A 20549-nucleotide genomic window follows, 5' to 3' on the forward strand; every position below is an offset into this window, starting at 1 on the left:
AGTGGCTCCTTGTTGTCCTGTGATTCACCAGCTCACGTACCTGTTCCCCCGCCATGGTCCCTTACCCCCAACTGGGCATTCTTCATCTGCCAGGCTGGGGGTTGGATATTCGACCATGTGGGGAATCATAGCCAAAACCGATCCTGTCTTCAACCAGTGGTTGATGAAACTGTTAAAAAGCTCCCAGGATCCTGAGCTTCCTAAACAGAGGCAGAGGGTTAGAAAAGTCAAGATGTGGATATACACGGTGAATGTATCTGGATATTAAATATTAAGTACACAGACATATATCTGCATGTCCTTCCACACACACAGAGGGGGGTCTGTGGGGAAATGCCATTGCTGCCTCCCTTGCTCCCACACACAAGACTCTGCCCCTCACTCATTCCCCTGGAACACTGAGGGGACCCAGCCTGAGGAAGGACATTTACAGGGACAGTGAGGCCAGTGGCGGTGAGTGAGGGGCTGCTCATTGATTCCAGGCTCCAGTTATAGACACTGTGTGGATGCCAGCCTCCTGGCCACAGGCAGTGCGTGTGTCGCGCTTTCCCAAGGCAGCACGAAGACTGAATGAAAGGACTGCACGGCCCCAATGTGCCGAGTGCTGACTTTGCCGTGTTGCTTCAGTCAGTGCGGATGCTGCTGTGGATCCCGGGGGCTGGACGTGTCGAGTTATCGAGAGGAGGGAACCTTCGGCCGAGAACAGTGAACACACGATCCTCAGAAAGCAACCCGGCTCAAACTGGGAGCTTGAAAGTGGAGCTGGCTCGGTGCAGTCAGAGGCTGAAATAATGGGTGCAGGAAATCACCTTCAGAAATAACAGGTGAGTGAGAGAGAGAGAAACCGGGCGCTCTCGGCAGGTGGAGAGAGACTATTACAGCGCAAAATCATCAATTTATTCCAGTGTGTGGACAGGGTACAGCCCACACCAACAACAACTTGCATTTATATAGCGCCTTGAACTAGTGAAACATCCCAAGGAGCTTCACAGGAGTGTAAATCGGTTAAATATTTGACACTGAGCCACATAAGGAGATATTAGGACAGGTTCCCAAAGCTTGGTCAAAGAGGAAGATTTCAAGGAGTGTTTTAAAGGAGGAGAGAGAGGGAGAGAGGCGGAAAGGTTTAGATAGGGAATTCCAGAGTTTAGGACCCAGGCAGCTGAAGGCACGGCCACCAAGGGTGGAGTGATTAAAATCGGGGATGTGGGAGAGGCCGGAATTAGAGGAGTGCAGAGATCCTGGTTTTATTTCAGAGACAGCGGACTGGACAATGCCAAAGCTCTGATTATATTTTAATCGATTCCTTTCTCCTCAGATATCTTTTTAATCTAATCTAAGGATGAGTTTACAGAACAGGATCTATTCCCATTTGGAAGAAAATGGGCTCATCAGTGATAGGCAACATGGTTTTGTGCAGGGAAGGTCATGTCTTACCAACTTAATAGAATTCTTTGAGGAAGTGACAAAGTTGATTGATGAGGGAAGGGCTGTAGATGTCATATACATGGACTTCAGTAAGGCGTTTGATAAGGTTCCCCATGGCAGGCTGATGGAGAAAGTGAAGGCGCTTGGGGTCCAAGGTGTACTAGCTAGATGGATAAAGAACTGGCTGGGCAACAGGAGACAGAGAGTAGCAGTAGAAGGGAGTTTCTCAAAATGGAGACGTGTGACCAGTGGTGTTCCACAGGGATCCGTGCTGGGACCACTGTTGTTTGTGATATACATTAATGATTTGGAGGAAAGTATAGGTGGACTGATTGGACTGATTAGCAAATTTGCAGACGACACTAAGATTGGTGGAGTAGCAGATAGTGAAGGGGACTGTCAGAGAATACAGCAGAATATAGATAGATTGGAGAGTTGGGCAGAGAAATGGCAGATGGAGTTCAATCAGGGCAAATGCGAGGTGATGCATTTTGGAAGATCCAATTCAAGAGTGAACTATACAGTAAATGGAAAAGTCCTGGGGAAAATTGATGTCCAGAGAGATTTGGGTGTTCAGGTCCACTGTTCCCTGAATGTGGCAACGCAGGTAAATAGAGTGGTCAAGAAGGCATACGGCATGCTTTCCTTCATCGGACGGGGCATTGAGTACAAGAGTTGGCAGGTCATGTTACAGTTGTATAGGACTTTGGTTCGGCCACATTTGGAATACTGCGTACAGTTCTGGTCGCCACATTATCAAAAGGATTGGATGCTTTGGAGAGGGTGCAGAGGAGGTTCACCAGGATGTTGCCTGGTATGGAGGGCGCTAGCTATGAAGAGAGGTTGAGCAGATTAGGATTATTTTCATTAGAAAGACGGAGGTTGAGTGGGGACCTGATTGAGGTGTACAAAATCATGAGAGGTATAGACAGGGTGGATAGCAAGAGGCTTTTTCCCAGAGTGGGGGTTTCAATTACTAGAGGACACGAGTTCAAAGTGAAAGGGGAAAAGTTTAGGGGGGATATGCGTGGAAAGTTCTTTACGCAGAGGGTGGTGGGTGCCTGGAACGCATTGCCAGCGGAGGTGGTAGATGCGGGCACGATGGAGTCTTTTAAGATGTATCTAGACAGATACATGAATGGGCAGGAAGAAAAGAGATACAGAACCTTAGAAAATAGGCGACATGTTTAGAGAGAGGATCTGGATCGGCGCAGGCTTGGAGGGCCGAAGGGCCTGTTCCTGTGCTGTAATTATCTTTGTTCTTTGTTCTTTGTTTAACTCTTTCTAAATATCAATAAATTCCCAGTTCTTGTTTGTGTAGTTCTGGGCTTTATAAAACTGACATGTTCATTGTTGTATATTGTTTCTTGGGTGAAGAGTGTGGAGCAGAGTTTGGGAGAGAATTCCTTTCACCGTTTATATCATTTATTCCACTCGATTCCAAGTTTATTCTGGTTTCCAGACAGGATTTAAAACTCTCGAATATCAATGATGAATAATATTTAGAGAGCTGGGAGTAACCGATGGTGGTCCGTTCGGAGACGGGAGTCTGGTGTGGACCAGTTTAACACAGAGAGTCGTGTTAGCGGCAGACTGAGTCAAACACACACAGCAGTGAATAAAAGCCTCACACCTGCCCTGTTCCACTGATCAGGGTTCAATCCACTCACACATTTTATAACATCACTGCTGATTATTAAACTAAGCACTTGTATTTCTATCGCACCTTTCACCAGTTCAGGATGTCCCAACTCGCCTTACAGACAAACATTGACACCGAGCCACATCAGGAGATATTTGAGCAGGTGATCAAAAACTTGGTGAAAGAGGCAGGTTTAGAGAGGTTTTTTTTTGAATTCTTTCATCAGATGTGGGTGTTACTGGCAAGGCCAGCATTTGTTGCCCATCCCTAATAGCCACTGTGAGGGGCAAGAAAGGAGAGAGGGAGAGAGATGGAGAGATTTAGGGAGGGAGTTCCAGAGCTTAGGGCTCAGACAGCTGAAGGCATGACCACCAATAGTGGAGTGATTAACATCAAAGAGACAAAAGCAAAATACCAGGGATGTTGGAAATCTGAAATAAAAAGTGAAATTGATGGAAATACTCAGCAGGTCTGGCAGCATCAGTGGAGAGAGAAACAAAGTTAACATTTCAGTTCAATGGCCTTTCATCAAACGGACTCCGGTGAAATTCACTTCCAGCCGGTTTCACTGAGGAATTGGAATGTGGAAGAGGTCAGAGTTGGAGGAGCTTGGGAATAGAGTTTGTATCTGGGACTGAAGGTAATGGATTCAATATTTCCCAATATTTATCTGGAGGAAGTTTCTGCTCATCCAGTACTGGATATTTGTCTAAGAGGCTTTTTGTGCATTGTATAGGAGGGTTATATACATTCTATAGGGGAATATCTGTATTGTGTCGGAGGGTTATATGTTGTATAGGAGGGTTATATACATTCTGTAGGGGGATGTGTGTATTGTATAGGAGGGTTATATATTGTATAGTAGGGTTATACACTGACCACCTCCAGGCGCGTATCCATTGTCTCTCGAGATAAGGAGGCCCAAAAGAAAAGAAAGAAGAAAGAGTAGGGTTATGCACATTCTACAGGGGATGCGTGTATAGTATAGGATGATTATATATATTCTATAGGGAGGTGTGTGTATTGTATCGGAGGGTTATATACATTCTATAGGGGGGTATGTGTATTGTATAGGAGGGTTATACACATTCTATAGGAGGATATGTTTGTTGTATAGAAGGGATATACACATTCTATGAGAGTGTGTGTGCAGTGCAGGGTGAGTTATGCTGCTTCCTGGAATTTGACAATCTCCAACACTCACAAACTCTCATTCCCATTCCCTCTGTGACGGAGCGGTGGGAACACTGAACAGCGCCTCCTGCCGGTCCCTCCTGGTCTCACACCCTGGGACCACTCCCAGTTTTTGGGAAATTGCCTTTCACTGAGAATCTCTCCACTCACTCATTCCCACATTGTCTGACTTTTCAAATGATCAGAGATACAGCAGGAGCTTTCTTTATTTAATGATTAATAATGAAATAATACTGAATACACAAACACTGAAATTGGATGAGCCTTAAATCAGTTTTGCTGGAAATGAGTTTTTGATGAACAGTTGGATCCTGAGCTTGTTCTGTTTTCCTGTCGGATGTTTAATGTTCCTGTCTGGAATCAGATTAACTTTCCCCAATATTTCATTTAATGTCTAAATCATCAAGTTTCCAGAGTCAGGACATCAAACCAGCCAACATTCCAGAACCACAAACTGGGTAAGATTCAAACTGCCCTCAGCTCTGAACTGTCTATAAATTCAAACCCAACTCACCTGTTCACAAGCTGTAATTATTGATACTGATCAGCAGCTCGTGAAGAGAATGTGATCACTGAAAATATTCTTCACTAAACTAGACAGAAAATATCACAACCTCATCAAACTCCAGTGATGTCTGACTGAGAACATCCAGCACAATCCCCCTCCCTATCTCTGTAACCTCCTCCTACCCGACACCCCTCCCTATCTCTGTAACCTCCTCCAGCCCTACACCCCTACCTATCTCTATAACCTCCTCCAACCCTACACACCTCCCTATCTCTGTAACCTCCTCCAGCCCTACACCCCTACCTATCTCTATAACCTCCTCCAACCCTACACACCTCCCTATCTCTGTAACCTCCTCCAGCCCCTACACCCCTCCCTATCTCTGTAACCTCCTCCAACCCTACACCCCTCCCTATCTCTGTAACCTCTTCCAGCCCTATACCCCTCCCTATCTCTGTAACCTCCTCCAGCCCTACACCTCTCCCTATCTCTGTAACCTCCTCCAGCCCTACACCCCTCCCTATCTCTGTAACCTCCTCCAACCCTACACCCCTCCCTATCTCTATAACCTGCTCCAACCCTACACCCCTCCCTATCTCTGTAACCTCCTCCAGCCCGACACCCCTCCCTATCTCTGTAGCATCCTCCAGCGCCACAACCCTCCTTATCTCTGTAACCTCCTCCAGTCCCTAGACCCCTCCCTATCTCTGTAACCTCCTCCAGCCCTATACCCCTCCCTATCTCTGTAACCTCCTCCAGCCCTACACCTCTCCCTATCTCTGTAACCTCCTCCAGCCCTACACCCCTCCGTATCTCTGTAACCTCCTCCAACCCTAAACACCTCCCTACCTCTGTAACCTCCTCCAACCCTACACCCCTCCCTATCTCTATAACCTGCTCCAACCCTACACCCCTCCCTATCTCTGTAACCTCCTCCAGCCCTACACCCCTCCCTATCTCTGTAGCATCCTCCAGCGCCACAACCCTCCTTATCTCTGTAACCTCCTCCAGTCCCTGGACCCCTCCCTATCTCTGTAACCTCCTCCAGCCCTACACCCCTCCCTATCTCTGTAACCTCCTCCAACCCTAAACACCTCCCTATCTCTGTAACCTCTTCCAACCCTGCACCCCTCCCTATCTCTATAACCTGCTCCAGCCCTACACCCCTCCCTATCTCTGTAACCTCCTCCACCCCTACACACCTCCTTATCTCTAACCTCCTCAGGCCCTACACCCCTCCCTATCTCTGTAACCTCCTCCAGCCCCTACACCTCTCCCTATCTCTGCAATCCTCTCCAGCCCCTACACCTCTCCCTATCTCAGGGTTTGTCCAGCTTTGGCCCCTGCTCCATCCCCCACTCCTTTCACTCCACCATTGGCGGCTGTACCTTCAGCTGCCTCAGGCCTAAGCTATGGAATCTCATCCCTAAACCTGCCGCCTCTCTCACTCTCACTCTGCCAACAGACCCTCCTTAAAAATCAACTTCTGGTCTCGTGTCCTACTATCACCTTCTCCGGCTCAATGTTTGTCAGATCAGGCTGCTGTGAAACACCTTGGGAAATCTTGCTACATTAAAGGCACTATATAAATGCAGGTTGTTATTAAGTGTTTCAGCAAGAGATGGTGAGTGTGTGTTGATGACTGGAGATGGTGAGTGTGTGTTGGGGGTTTGATTGGAGATGGTGAGTGTGTGTTGGAGGTTTGACTGGAGATGGTGAGTGTGTGTTGGAGGTTTGACTGGAGATGGTGAGTGTGTGTTGGAGGTTTGACTGGAGATGGTGAGTGTGTGTTGGAGGTTTGACTGGAGATGGTGAGTGTGTGTTGGAGGTTTGACTGGAGATGGTGAGTGTGTGTTGGAGGTTTGACTGGAGATGGTGAGTGTGTGTTGGGGTTTGATTGGAGATGGTGAGAGTGTGTTGGGGGTTTGTCTGGAGATGGCGAGTGTGTGTTGGAGGTTTGACTGGAGATGGTGAGTGTGTGTTGGAGGTTTGACTGGAGATGGTGAGTGTGTGTTGGAGGTTTGACTGGAGATGGTGAGTGTGTGTTGGGGTTTGATTGGTGATGGTGAGTGTGTGTTGGGGTTTGATTGGTGATGGTGAGTGTGTGTTGGGGTTTGATTGGAGATGGTGAGAGTGTGTTGGGGGTTTGTCTGGAGATGGTGAGTGTGTGTTGGGGTGTGACTGGAGATGGTGCATGTGTGGGGGATTTGAGCAGTGACGTTTGGCCCAGAATGTGACTTTGGTTTGTGACGCTCGAGCTGAATGGATTCATCATTACGTGGGAGGCAGTGAGACATTAAGAGTCTATTTCTGTTCACAGTGTAGCAGTTTATAGAAGCCTGTAGTATTTATTACAGCAAATGGGTTATAAATATCCCAGTTACTCGTCTGTATATCAGTCACAGCTCAGAGTAACACCTTGTGTTGTAAAATAGGCAGATGGAAGAGTCACCAAAACCAGAGGTTGTTCGTGTATAAAGGGGTATCTTATTCATATAAGATGGAGAATAATTTTGCTTTTCCTGTGTGAGCTGCGCCTGTGATTGAGGGGAGATGATGGAGAAATGAGAATAGGTTTTGCTTTTGCAGATCCCCCTGACCTCTCCTGAAGGAACTGATTCAATCAGAGTCCAGAGACTTGAGACCAGAATCCAGACTCACAAATACAGTGCAGAACTGAGGGAGTGCAGCATTGTTGGAGGATCAGTACTGAAGGAGTGCTGCACTGTCAGAGGGGCAGTAATGAGGAAGTACTGCACTGTCAAAGGGGCTGTATTGAGGGAGTGCTGCACTGTCAGAGGACAATACTGAGGGAGTGATACACTGCCGGAGGGTCAGTACTGATCGAATGCTGCACTGTTGATGGGTAGTACTGAGGGAGTACTGCAGTGCCAAATGTGCTGGTTTTTGGATGAGATATTAAACCGAAGCCCCGTCTGCCTGTCTGGCTGCAAAAGATCCCATGGGCACTATTTCAAAGAAGAGCAGGGGAGTTTTTCCCGGTGTCCTGGCCAATATTTATCCCTCAGAAAACATCACTAAAACAGATTCAGAGTCCAGTCATCTCTTTGGGATCTTAACATGCCCCATTTATCCACCTCCTATTGGCTGCTGTGATTTGCAACTGGTCATTATCTCTGTGCAACGATATTTTAATGGGAGGCGGAGTCTGTGGGTTGGTGGGGTCGAAGGACAATGGTCGAAGGTCAGGAACAGCATCCTTCCGAAATCCATTGATTTTATTTCTCTCCAAACAGGCAATTGATTCCCGAAGGAAGAGATGATAGATGGGAAACAGACTCTAGCCAGGAGACAGTCATCACATTGGCTCTCAGTACTGACTGATCAGAACATCTCTCTGACACAGCGAACAGCTAGGGAAAAACAGCTGGAATCCGAACACCCAGAATATCAGGAGCAACACTGGGAAAACAGTTGAAATCCCAACAGCATTAATAACAGCACCAACACTGGGAAAACATCTGGAATCTTAACACCCAGAATATCAGCAACAACACTGGGAAAACATCCGGAATCTTAACACCCAGAATATCAGCACCATCACTGGGAAAACATCTGGAATCTTAACATACCAGAATATCAGCAACAACACTGGGAAAACATCCGGAATCTTAACGCCCAGAATATCAGCACCAACACTGGGAAAACATCCGGAATCTTAACACCCAGAATATCAGCACCAACACTGGGAAAATATCTGGAATCCGAACAACTGGAATATCAGCACTAACACTGGAAAAAAAGTCGGAGTGGAGACCCCCTGAATCACCCCCAGACGGGCTGCGATCCCCCCTCTCTGAGTGTGGGTCCAGTCGGAGTGGAGACCCCCTGAATCACCCCCAGACGGACTGTGATTCCCCCCTCTCTGAGTGAGGGTCCAGTCGGAGTGGAGACCCCCTGAATCACCCCCAGACAGACCGCGATCCCCTCTCTCTGAGTGAGGGTCCAGTCGGAGTGGAGACCCCCTGAATCACCCCCAGACGGACCGTCATCCCCCCTCTCTGAGTGACGGACAACTAGAGTGGAGATCCCCTGAATCACCCCCAGACGGACCGTCATCCCCCCTCTCTGAGTGAGGGACAACTAGAGTGGAGACCCCCTGTATCACCCCCAAACGGACTGCGATCCCCCCAGTCTGAGTGAGGGTACAGTCAGAATGATGTGTCTGTCCAGTTTCTTCCCCCTTCTGGCCCTCTGTGTGACCCTGTCTCTCGCTGCACAGCACTTCCCATCCTGGGGTCACTACGACCTGTGTAAGACTCAGGTTCACTGGGACCAGGGGATGAGTTGGGATTACATGGCCTGCCAGCCCGAGGCCACCCTGCTCACCAGGTTCCTGAAGGTCAGGCTCGATCCCCCCAACAGTACATGTGGAGAGAGTCCTGAGATGTACTGCACGCTGGTGAGTAGAAGCCTTTCTGAAACAGCCTCTGTTGTGTGTCTCACTGTGAATGGACACTCACTAAACAGCCTTTATCAAACTGAAATCAGTCGCAAACTCCTACATTGGATTTATTGACAGATGCATCAAGTACAAAACAAGGAAGTTATAGAAAACCTTTATAAATCACTGGTTAGACCCCAGCTGGAGTATTGCGATATTTCTGGGTTCCACACTTTAAGAAGGATGTCAGGGCCTTGGTGAGGCTGCAGTGGAGATTTAAAAGAATTGGGCCAGGGCTGAGGGAGTTCAGTTAATGTGGAGAAACTGGAGAAGCTGGCATTGTATATTCAGTGGGGAATGTGTCCAATTGTGTTTCTGACCCTGACCAATATCTCCAGTTTGGAATGTGTCCAATTGTGTTTCTGACCCTGTCTAATATCTCCAGCCGGGAATGTGTCCAGTTGTATATCTGACCCTGTCCACTTTCTCGAGTTGGGAATGTGTCCAATTGTGTTTCTGACCCTGTCCAATATCTCCAGTTGGGAATGTGTCCAATTGTGTTTTTGATCCTGTCCAATATCTCCAGTTGGGAATGTGTCCAATTGTGTTTTGATCCTGTCCAAGATCTCCAGTTGGGAATGTGTCCAATTGTGTTTCTGACCCTGTCCAATATCTCCAGTTGGGAATGTGTCCAATTGTGTTTCAGATCCTGTCCAATATCTCCAGTTGGGAATGTGTCCAATTGGGTTCTTGATCCTGTCCAATATCTCCAGTTGGGAATGTGTCCAATTGTGTTTTTAATCCTGTCCAATATCTCCAGTTTGGAATGTGTCCAATTGTGTTTCTGACTCTGTCCAATATCTCCAGTTGGGAATGTGTCCAATTGTGTTTCTGACCCTGTCCAATATCTCCAGTTGGGAATGTGTCCAATTGTGTTTCTGATCCTGTCCAATATCTCCAGTTGGGAATGTGTCCAATTGGGTTCTTGATCCTGTCCAAGATCTCCAATTGGGAATGTGTCCAATTGTGTTTCTGACCCTGTCCAATATCTCCAGTTGGGAATGTGTCCAATTGTGTATCTGACCCTGTCCAATATCTCCAGTTGGGAATGTGTCCAATTGTGTTTCTGACCCTGTCCAATATCTTCAGTTGGGAATGTGACCAATTGTGTATCTGACCCTGTCCAATATCTCCAGTTGGGAATGTGTCCAATTGTGTATCTGACCCTGTCCAATATCTCCAGTTGGGAATGTGTCCAATTGTGTATCTGACCCTGTCCAATATCTCCAGTTGGGAATGTGTCCAATTGTGTTTCTGACTCTGTCCAATATCTCCAGTGGGGAATGTGTCCAATTGTGTTCCTGACTCTGTCCAATATCTCCAGTGGGGAATGTGTCCAATTGTGTTCCTGACTCTGTCCAATATCTCCAGTGGGGAATGTGTCCAATTGTGTTCCTGACTCTGTCCAATATCTCCAGTGGGGAATGTGTCCAATTGTGTTTCTGACTCTGTCCAATATCTCCAGATGGGAATGTGTCCAATTGTGTTTCTGACCCTGTCCAATCTCCCCAGCCGGGAATGTGTCCAATTGTGTTTCTGACTCTGTCCAATATCTCCAGTTGGGAATGTGTCCAATTGTGTTTCCGACCCTGTCCAATATCTCCAGTTGGGAATATGTCCAATTGTGTTTCTGACCTATCCAATCTCCCCAGCCGGGAATGTGTCCAATTGTGTTTCTGACTCTGTCCAATATCTCCAGTTGGGAATGTGTCCAATTGTGTTTCTGATCCTGTATAAAATCTCCAGTTGGGAATGTGTCCAATTGTGTTTCTGACCTATCCAATCTCCCCAGCCGGGAATGTGTCCAATTGTGTTTCTGACTGTCCAATATCTCCAGTGGGGAATGTGTCCAATAGTGTTTCTGATCCTGTATAATATCTCCAGTTGGGAATGTGTCCAATTGTGTTTCTGACCCTGTCCAATATCTTCAGTTGGGAATGTGACCAATTGTGTATCTGACCCTGTCCAATATCTCCAGTTGGGAATGTGTCCAATTGTGTATCTGACCCTGTCCAATATCTCCAGTTGGGAATGTGTCCAATTGTGTATCTGACCCTGTCCAATATCTCCAGTTGGGAATGTGTCCAATTGTGTTTCTGACTCTGTCCAATATCTCCAGTGGGGAATGTGTCCAATTGTGTTCCTGACTCTGTCCAATATCTCCAGTGGGGAATGTGTCCAATTGTGTTTCTGACTCTGTCCAATATCTCCAGATGGGAATGTGTCCAATTGTGTTTCTGACCCTGTCCAATCTCCCCAGCCGGGAATGTGTCCAATTGTGTTTCTGACTCTGTCCAATATCTCCAGTTGGGAATGTGTCCAATTGTGTTTCCGACCCTGTCCAATATCTCCAGTTGGGAATATGTCCAATTGTGTTTCTGACCTATCCAATCTCCCCAGCCGGGAATGTGTCCAATTGAGTTTCTGACTCTGTCCAATATCTCCAGTTGGGAATGTGTCCAATTGTGTTTCTGATCCTGTATAAAATCTCCAGTTGGGAATGTGTCCAATTCTGTTTCTGACCTATCCAATCTCCCCAGCCGGGAATGTGTCCAATTGTGTTTCTGACTGTCCAATATCTCCAGTGGGGAATGTGTCCAATAGTGTTTCTGATCCTGTATAATATCTCCAGTTGGGAATGTGTCCAATTGTGTATCTGACTCTGTCCAATATCTCCAGTTGGGAATGTGTCCAAATGTGTTTCTGACCTGTCCAATCACCCCAGCCGGGAATGTGTCCAATTGTGTTTCTGACTCTGTCCAATATCTCCAGTGGGGAATGTGTCCAATTGTGTTTCTGACTCTGTCCAGTATCTCCAGTCGGGAATGTGTCCAATTGTGTTTTTGATCCTTCCAATATCTCCAGTTGGGAATGTGTCCAATTATGTTTCTGACTCTGTCCAATATCTCCAACCGGGAATGTGTCCAATTGTGTTTCTGACTCTGTCCAATATCTCCAGTTGGGAATGTGTCCAATTGTGTTTTTGATCCTGTCAAATATCTCCATTTGGGAATGTGTCCAATTGTATTTCTGACCCTGTCCAATATCTCCAGTTGGGAATGTGTCCAATTGTGTTTTTGAACCTGTCCAATATCTCCAGTTGGGAATGTGTCCAATTGTGTTTCTGACTCTGTCCAATATCTCCAGTGGGGAATGTGTCCAATTGTGTTTCTGACCCTGTTCAATATCTCCAGTTGGGAATGTGTCCAATTTTGTTTTTGATCCTGTCCAATATCTCCAGTGGGGAAAGTGTCCAATTGTGTTTCTGTCTGCGTCTAATATCTCCAGTTGGGAATGTGTCCAATTGTGTTTCTCACTCTGTCCAATATCACCAGTTGGGAATGTGTCCAATTGTGTTTCTGACCTATCCAATCTCCCCAGCCGGGAATGTGTCCAATTGTGTATCTGATCCTGTCCAATATCTCCAGTTGGGAATGTGTCCAATTTTGTTTATGACCCTATCCAATATCTCCAGTTGGGAATGTGTCCAATTGTATTTCTGACCCTGTCCACTATCTCCAGCCGGGAATGTATCCAATTGTGTTTCTGACCCTGTCCAATATCTCCAGCCGGGAATCTGTCCAATTGTGTTTCTGACACCTGTCCAATATCTCCAGCCAGGAATGAGTCCAATTGTGTTTCTGACCCTGTCCACTATCTCCAGCCGGGAATGTATCCAATTGTGTTTCTGACCCTGTCCAATATCTCCAGCTGGGAATGTGTCCTATTGTGTTTCTGACCCTGTCCAATATCTCCAGCCGGGAATGTGTCCAATTGTGTTTCTGACCCTGTCCAATATCTCCAGCCGGGAATGTGTCCAATTGTGTTTCTGACCGATGTCCAATATCTCCAGCCGGGAATGTGTCCAATTGTGTTTCTGACCCTGTCCAATATCTCCAGCCGGGAATGTGTCCAATTGTGTTTCTGACCCTGTCCACTATCTCCACCCGGGAATGTGTCCAATTGTGTTTCTGACCCTGTCCAATATCTCCAGTTGGGAATGTGTCCAATTGTGTTTCTGACTCTGTCCAATATCTCCAGCCGGGAATGTGTCCAATTGTGTTTCTGACCCTGTCCAATATCTCCAGTTGGGAATGTGTCCAATTGTGTTTCTGACTCTGTCCAATATCTCCAGTTGGGAATGTGTCCAATTGTGTTTCTGACTCTGTCCAATATCTCCAGTGGGGAATGTGTCCAATTGTGTTTCTGACACTGTCCAGTATCTCCAGTTGGGAATGTGTCCAATTGTGTTTCTGACTCTGTCCAATATCTCCAGTTGGGAATGTGTCCAATTGTGTTTCGGACTCTGTCCAATATCTCCAGTTGGGAATGTGTCCAATTGTGTTTCCGATCCTGTCCAATATCTCCAGTTGGGAATGTGTCCAATTGTGTTTTTGATCCTGTCAAATATCTCCATTTGGGAATGTGTCCAATTGTATTTCTGACCCTGTCCAATATCTCCAGTTGGGAATGTGTCCAATTGTGTTTTTGAACCTGTCCAATATCTCCAGTTGGGAATGTGTCCAATTGTGTTTCTGACTCTGTCCAATATCTCCAGTGGGGAATGTGTCCAATTGTGTTTCTGACCCTGTTCAATATCTCCAGTTGGGAATGTGTCCAATTTTGTTTTTGATCCTGTCCAATATCTCCAGTGGGGAAAGTGTCCAATTGTGTTTCTGTCTGCGTCTAATATCTCCAGTTGGGAATGTGTCCAATTGTGTTTCTCACTCTGTCCAATATCACCAGTTGGGAATGTGTCCAATTGTGTTTCTGACCTATCCAATCTCCCCAGCCGGGAATGTGTCCAATTGTGTATCTGATCCTGTCCAATATCTCCAGTTGGGAATGTGTCCAATTTTGTTTATGACCCTATCCAATATCTCCAGTTGGGAATGTGTCCAATTGTATTTCTGACCCTGTCCACTATCTCCAGCCGGGAATGTATCCAATTGTGTTTCTGACCCTGTCCAATATCTCCAGCCGGGAATCTGTCCAATTGTGTTTCTGACACCTGTCCAATATCTCCAGCCAGGAATGAGTCCAATTGTGTTTCTGACCCTGTCCACTATCTCCAGCCGGGAATGTATCCAATTGTGTTTCTGACCCTGTCCAATATCTCCAGCTGGGAATGTGTCCTATTGTGTTTCTGACCCTGTCCAATATCTCCAGCCGGGAATGTGTCCAATTGTGTTTCTGACCCTGTCCAATATCTCCAGCCGGGAATGTGTCCAATTGTGTTTCTGACCGATGTCCAATATCTCCAGCCGGGAATGTGTCCAATTGTGTTTCTGACCCTGTCCAATATCTCCAGCCGGGAATGTGTCCAATTGTGTTTCTGACCCTGTCCACTATCTCCACCCGGGAATGTGTCCAATTGTGTTTCTGACCCTGTCCAATATCTCCAGTTGGGAATGTGTCCAATTGTGTTTCTGACTCTGTCCAATATCTCCAGCCGGGAATGTGTCCAATTGTGTTTCTGACCCTGTCCAATATCTCCAGTTGGGAATGTGTCCAATTGTGTTTCTGACTCTGTCCAATATCTCCAGTTGGGAATGTGTCCAATTGTGTTTCTGACTCTGTCCAATATCTCCAGTGGGGAATGTGTCCAATTGTGTTTCTGACACTGTCCAGTATCTCCAGTTGGGAATGTGTCCAATTGTGTTTCTGACTCTGTCCAATATCTCCAGTTGGGAATGTGTCCAATTGTGTTTCGGACTCTGTCCAATATCTCCAGTTGGGAATGTGTCCAATTGTGTTTCCGATCCTGTCCAATATCTCCAGTTGGGAATGTGTCCAATTGTGTTTCTGACCCTGTCCAATATCTCCAGTTTGGAATATGTCCAATTGTGTTTCAGACTCTGTCCAATATCTCCAGTGGGGAATGTGTCCAATTGTGTTTTTGATACTTCCAATATCCCCAGTTGGGAATGTGTCCAATTGTGTTTATGACTCTGTCCAATATCTCCAGTTGAGAATGTGTCCAATTGTGTTTCTGACTCTGTCCAATATCTCCAGTTGAGAATGTGTCCAATTGTGTTTCTGACTCTGTCCAATATCTCCAGTTGGGAATGTGTCCAATTGTGTTTCTGACTCTGTCCAATATCTCCAGTGGGGAATGTGTCCAATTGTGTTTCTGACACTGTCCAGTATCTCCAGTTGGGAATGTGTCCAATTGTGTTTCTGACTCTGTCCAATATCTCCAGTTGGGAATGTGTCCAATTGTGTTTCCGATCCTGTCCAATATCTCCAGTTGGGAATGTGTCCAATTGTGTTTCTGACCCTGTCCAATATCTCCAGTTTGGAATATGTCCAATTGTGTTTCAGACTCTGTCCAATATCTCCAGTGGGGAATGTGTCCAATTGTGTTTTTGATACTTCCAATATCCCCAGTTGGGAATGTGTCCAATTGTGTTTCTGACTCTGTCCAATATCTCCAGTTGAGAATGTGGCCAATTGTGTTTCTGACTCTGTCCAATATCTCCAGTTGAGAATGTGTCCAATTGTGTTTCTGACTCTGTCCAATATCTCCAGTTGGGAATGTGTCCAATTGTGTTTCTGACTCTGTCCAATATCTCCAGTTGAGAATGTGTCCAATTGTGTTTCTGACTCTGTCCAATATCTCCAGTTGAGAATGTGTCCAATTGTGTTTCTGACTCTGTCCAATATCTCCAGTTGGGAATGTGTCCAATTGTGTTTCTGACTCTGTCCAATATCTCCAGTTGAGAATGTGTCCAATTGTGTTTCTGACTCTGTCCAATCTCTCCAGTTGGGAATGTGTCCAATTGTGTTTCTGACCCTGTCCAATCCCCCAGCCGGGAATGTGTCCAATTGTGTACCTGATCCTGTCCAATATCACCCGCCGGGAATGTGTCCAATTGTGTTTCTCACTCTGTCCAATATCACCAGTTGGGAATGTGTCCAATTGTGTTTCTGACCTATCCAATCTCCCCAGCCGGGAATGTGTCCAATTGTGTATCTGATCCTGTCCAATATCTCCAGTTGGGAATGTGTCCAATTTTGTTTATGACCCTATCCAATATCTCCAGTTGGGATTGTGTCCAATTGTATTTCTGACCCTGTCCAATATCTCCAGCCGGGAATGTGTCCAATTGTGTTTCTGACCCTGTCCAATATCTCCAGTTGGGAATGTGTCCAATTGTATTTCTGACCCTGTCCACTATCTCCAGCCGGGAATGTATCCTATTGTGTTTCTGACCCTGTCCAATATCTCCAGCCGGGAATCTGTCCAATTGTGTTTCTGACACTTGTCCAATATCTCCAGCCAGGAATGAGTCCAATTGTGTTTCTGACCCTGTCCACTATCTCCAGCCGGGAATGTATCCAATTGTGTTTCTGACCCTGTCCAATATCTCCAGCTGGGAATGTGTCCAATTGTGTTTCTGACCCTGTCCAATATCTCCAGCCGGGAATGTGTCCAATTGGTTTCTGACCCTGTCCAATATCTCTAGCCGGGAATGTGTCCAATTGTGTTTCTGACCCTGTCCAATATCTCCAGCCGGGAATGTGTCCAATTGTGTTTCTGACCCTGTCCAATATCTCCAGCCGGGAATGTGTCCAATTGTGTTTCTGACCCTGTCCACTATCTCCACCCGGGAAAGTATCCAATTGTGTTTCTGACCCTGTCCAATATCTCCAGCCGGGAATGTGTCCAATTGTGTTTCTGACCCTGTCCAATATCTCCAGCTGGGAATGTGTCCAATTGTGTTTCTGACCCTGTCCAATATCTCCAGCCGGGAATGTGTCCAATTGTGTTTCTGACCCTGTCCAATATCTCCAGCCGGGAATGTGTCCAATTGTGTTTCTGACCCTGTCCAATATCTCCAGCCGGGAATGAGTCCAATTGTGTTTCTGACCCTGTCCACTATCTCCACCTGGGAATGTATCCAATTGTGTTTCTGACACTGTCCAATATCTCCAGTTGGGAATGTGTCCAATTGTGTTTCTGACTCTGTCCAATATCTCCAGTTGGGAATGTGTCCAATTGTGTTTCTGACTCTGTCCAATATCTCCAGTTGGGAATGTGTCCAATTGTGTTTCCGATCCTGTCCAATATCTCCAGTTGGGAATGTGTCCAATTGTGTTTCTGACCCTGTCCAATATCTCCAGTTTGGAATATGTCCAATTGTGTTTCAGACTCTGTCCAATATCTCCAGTGGGGAATGTGTCCAATTGTGTTTCTGACCCTGTCCAATATCTCCAGTTGGGAATGTGTCCAATTGTGTTTCTGACTCTTGTCCAATATCTCCAGTTGGGAATGTGTCCAATTGTGTTTCTGACCCTGTCCAATATCTCCAGTTTGGAATGTGTCCAATTGTGTTTCTGACCCTGTCCAATATATCCAGCCGGGAATGTGTCCAATTGTGTTTTTGATCCTGTCCAATATCTCCAGTTGGGAATGTGTCCAATTGTGTTTTTGATCCTGTCCAATATCTCCAGTTTGGAATGTGTCCAATTGTGTTTCTGACTCTGTCCAATATCTCCAGTTGGGAATGTGTCCAATTGTGTTTCCGACTCTGTCCAATATCTCCATTTGGGAATGTGTCCAATTGTGTTTCTGACCCTGTCCAATATCTTCAGTTGGGAATGTGACCAATTGTGTATCTGACCCTGTCCAATATCTCCAGTTGGAAATGTGTCCAATTGTGTATCTGACCCTGTCCAATATCTCCAGTTGGTAATGTGTCCAATTGTGTTTCTGACTCTGTCCAATATCTCCAGTTGGGAATGTGTCCAATTTTGTATCTGACCCTGTCCAATATCTCCAGTTGGGAATGTGTCCAATTGTGTTTCTGACTCTGTCCAATATCTCCAGTGGGGAATGTGTCCATATGTGTTCCTGACTCTGTCCAATATCTCCAGTGGGGAATGTGTCCAATTGTGTTTCTGACTCTGTCCAATATCTCCAGCCGGGAATGTGTCCAATTGTGTTTCTGACTCTGTCCAATATCTCCAGTTGGTAATGTGTCCAATTGTGTTTCTGACTCTGTCCAATATCTCCAGTTGGGAATGTGTCCAATTGTGTATCTGACCCTGTCCAATATCTCCAGTTGGTAATGTGTCCAATTGTGTTTCTGACTCTGTCCAATATCTCCAGTTGGGAATGTGTCCAATTTTGTATCTGACCCTGTCCAATATCTCCAGTTGGGAATGTGTCCAATTGTGTTTCTGACTCTGTCCAATATCTCCAGTGGGGAATGTGTCCAATTGTGTTTCTGACTCTGTCCAATATCTCCAGCCGGGAATGTGTCCAATTGTGTTTCTGACTCTGTCCAATATCTCCAGTTGGGAATGTGTCCAATTGTGTTTCCGACCCTGTCCAATATCTCCAGTTGGGAATGTGTCCAATTGTGTTTCTGACCTATCCAATTTCCCCAGCCGGGAATGTGTCCAATTGTGTTTCTGACTCTGTCCAATATCTCCAGTGGGGAATGTGTCCAATTGTGTTTCTGACTCTGTCCAGTATCTCCAGTCGGGAATGTGTCCAATTGTATTTCTGACCCTGTCCAATATCTCCAGTTGGGAATGTGTCCAATTGTGTTTCTGACTCTGTCCAACATCTCCAGTTGGGAATGTGTCCAATTGTGTTTTTGATCCTGTCAAATATCTCCATTTGGGAATGTGACCAATTGTATTTCTGACCCTGTCCAATATCTCCAGTTGGGAATGTGTCCAATTGTGTTTTTGAACCTGTCCAATATCTCCAGTTGGGAATGTGTCCAATTGTGTTTCTGACTCTGTCCAATATCTCTAGTTGGGAATGTGTCCAATTGTGTTTCTGACCCTGTTCAATATCTCCAGTTGGGAATGTGTCCAATTTTGTTTTTGATCCTGTCCAATATCTCCAGTGGGGAAAGTGTCCAATTGTGTTTCTGACTGCGTCTAATATCTCCAGTTGGGAATGTGTCCAATTGTGTTTCTCACTCTGTCCAATATCACCAGTTGGGAATGTGTCCAATTGTGTTTTTGATCCTGTCCAATATCTCCAGTTGGGAATGTGTCCAATTGTGTTTCTGACCTATCCAATCTCCCCAGCCGGGAATGTGTCCAATTGTGTATCTGATCCTGTCCAATATCTCCAGTTGGGAATGTGTCCAATTTTGTTTATGACCCTATCCAATATCTCCAGTTGGGAATGTGTCCAATTGTATTTCTGACCCTGTCCACTATCTCCAGCCGGGAATGTATCCAATTGTGTTTCTGACTCTGTCCAATATCTCCAGCCGGGAATCTGTCCAATTGTGTTTCTGACACCTGTCCAATATCTCCAGCCAGGAATGAGTCCAATTGTGTTTCTGACCCTGTCCACTATCTCCAGCCGGGAATGTATCCAATTGTGTTTCTGACCCTGTCCAATATCTCCAGCTGGGAATGTGTCCAATTGTGTTTCTGACCCTGTCCAATATCTCCAGCCGGGAATGTGTCCAATTGTGTTTCTGACCCTGTCCAATATCTCCAGCCGGGAATCTGTCCAATTGTGTTTCTGACACCTGTCCAATATCTCCAGCCAGGAATGAGTCCAATTGTGTTTCTGACCCTGTCCACTATCTCCAGCCGGGAATGTATCCAATTGTGTTTCTGACCCTGTCCAATATCTCCAGCTGGGAATGTGTCCAATTGTGTTTCTGACCCTGTCCAATATCTCCAGCCGGGAATGTGTCCAATTGTGTTTCTGACCCTGTCCAATATCTCCAGCCGGGAATGTGTCCAATTGTGTTTCTGACCCTGTCCAATATCTCCAGCCGGGAATGTGTCCAATTGTGTTTCTGACCCTGTCCACTATCTCCACCCGGGAATGTATCCAATTGTGTTTCTGACCCTGTCCAATATCTCCAGTTGGGAATGTGTCCAATTGTGTTTCTGACTCTGTCCAATATCTCCAGTTGGGAATGTGTCCAATTCAGTTTCTGACTTTGTCCAATATCTCCATTTGGGAATGTGTCCAATTGTGTTTCCGATCCTATCCAATATCTCCAGTTGGGAATGTGTCCAATTGTGTTTCTGACCCTGTCCAATATCTCCAGTTTGGAATATGTCCAATTGTGTTTCAGACTCTGTCCAATATCTCCAGTGGGGAATGTGTCCAATTGTGTTTCTGACACTGTCCAGTATCTCCAGTTGGGAATGTGTCCAATTGTGTTTTTGATCCTTCCAATGTCCCCAGTTGGGAATGTGTCCAATTGTGTTTCTGACTCTGTCCAATATCTCCAGTTGAGAATGTGTCCAATTGTGTTTCTGATCCTGTCCAATATCTCCAGTTGGGAATGTGTCCAATTGGGTTCTTGATCCTGTCC

At 46.0% G+C, this 20549-nt stretch overlaps 1 protein-coding gene across 1 annotated transcript in view; it reads left to right on the forward strand.

Annotated features, from left to right (window-relative positions):
- Nucleotides 1–706: 706 nt before the first annotated feature.
- LOC137346001 (netrin-G1-like) overlaps nucleotides 707–20549 on the forward strand; it is a 94267-nt gene continuing 74424 nt past the window's right edge. Inside the window, exons 1-2 of the mRNA XM_068009303.1 lie at nucleotides 707–824; nucleotides 8030–9195. Of these exons, the coding sequence (XP_067865404.1) occupies nucleotides 8950–9195 (246 nt within the window). The 5' untranslated portion in view covers nucleotides 707–824; nucleotides 8030–8949. The remainder of the gene's footprint in view (nucleotides 825–8029; nucleotides 9196–20549) is intronic.

Source organism: Heterodontus francisci, chromosome 29 (genome assembly GCF_036365525.1).
Source record: "Heterodontus francisci isolate sHetFra1 chromosome 29, sHetFra1.hap1, whole genome shotgun sequence".
Lineage (NCBI taxonomy): Eukaryota > Metazoa > Chordata > Chondrichthyes > Heterodontiformes > Heterodontidae > Heterodontus > Heterodontus francisci.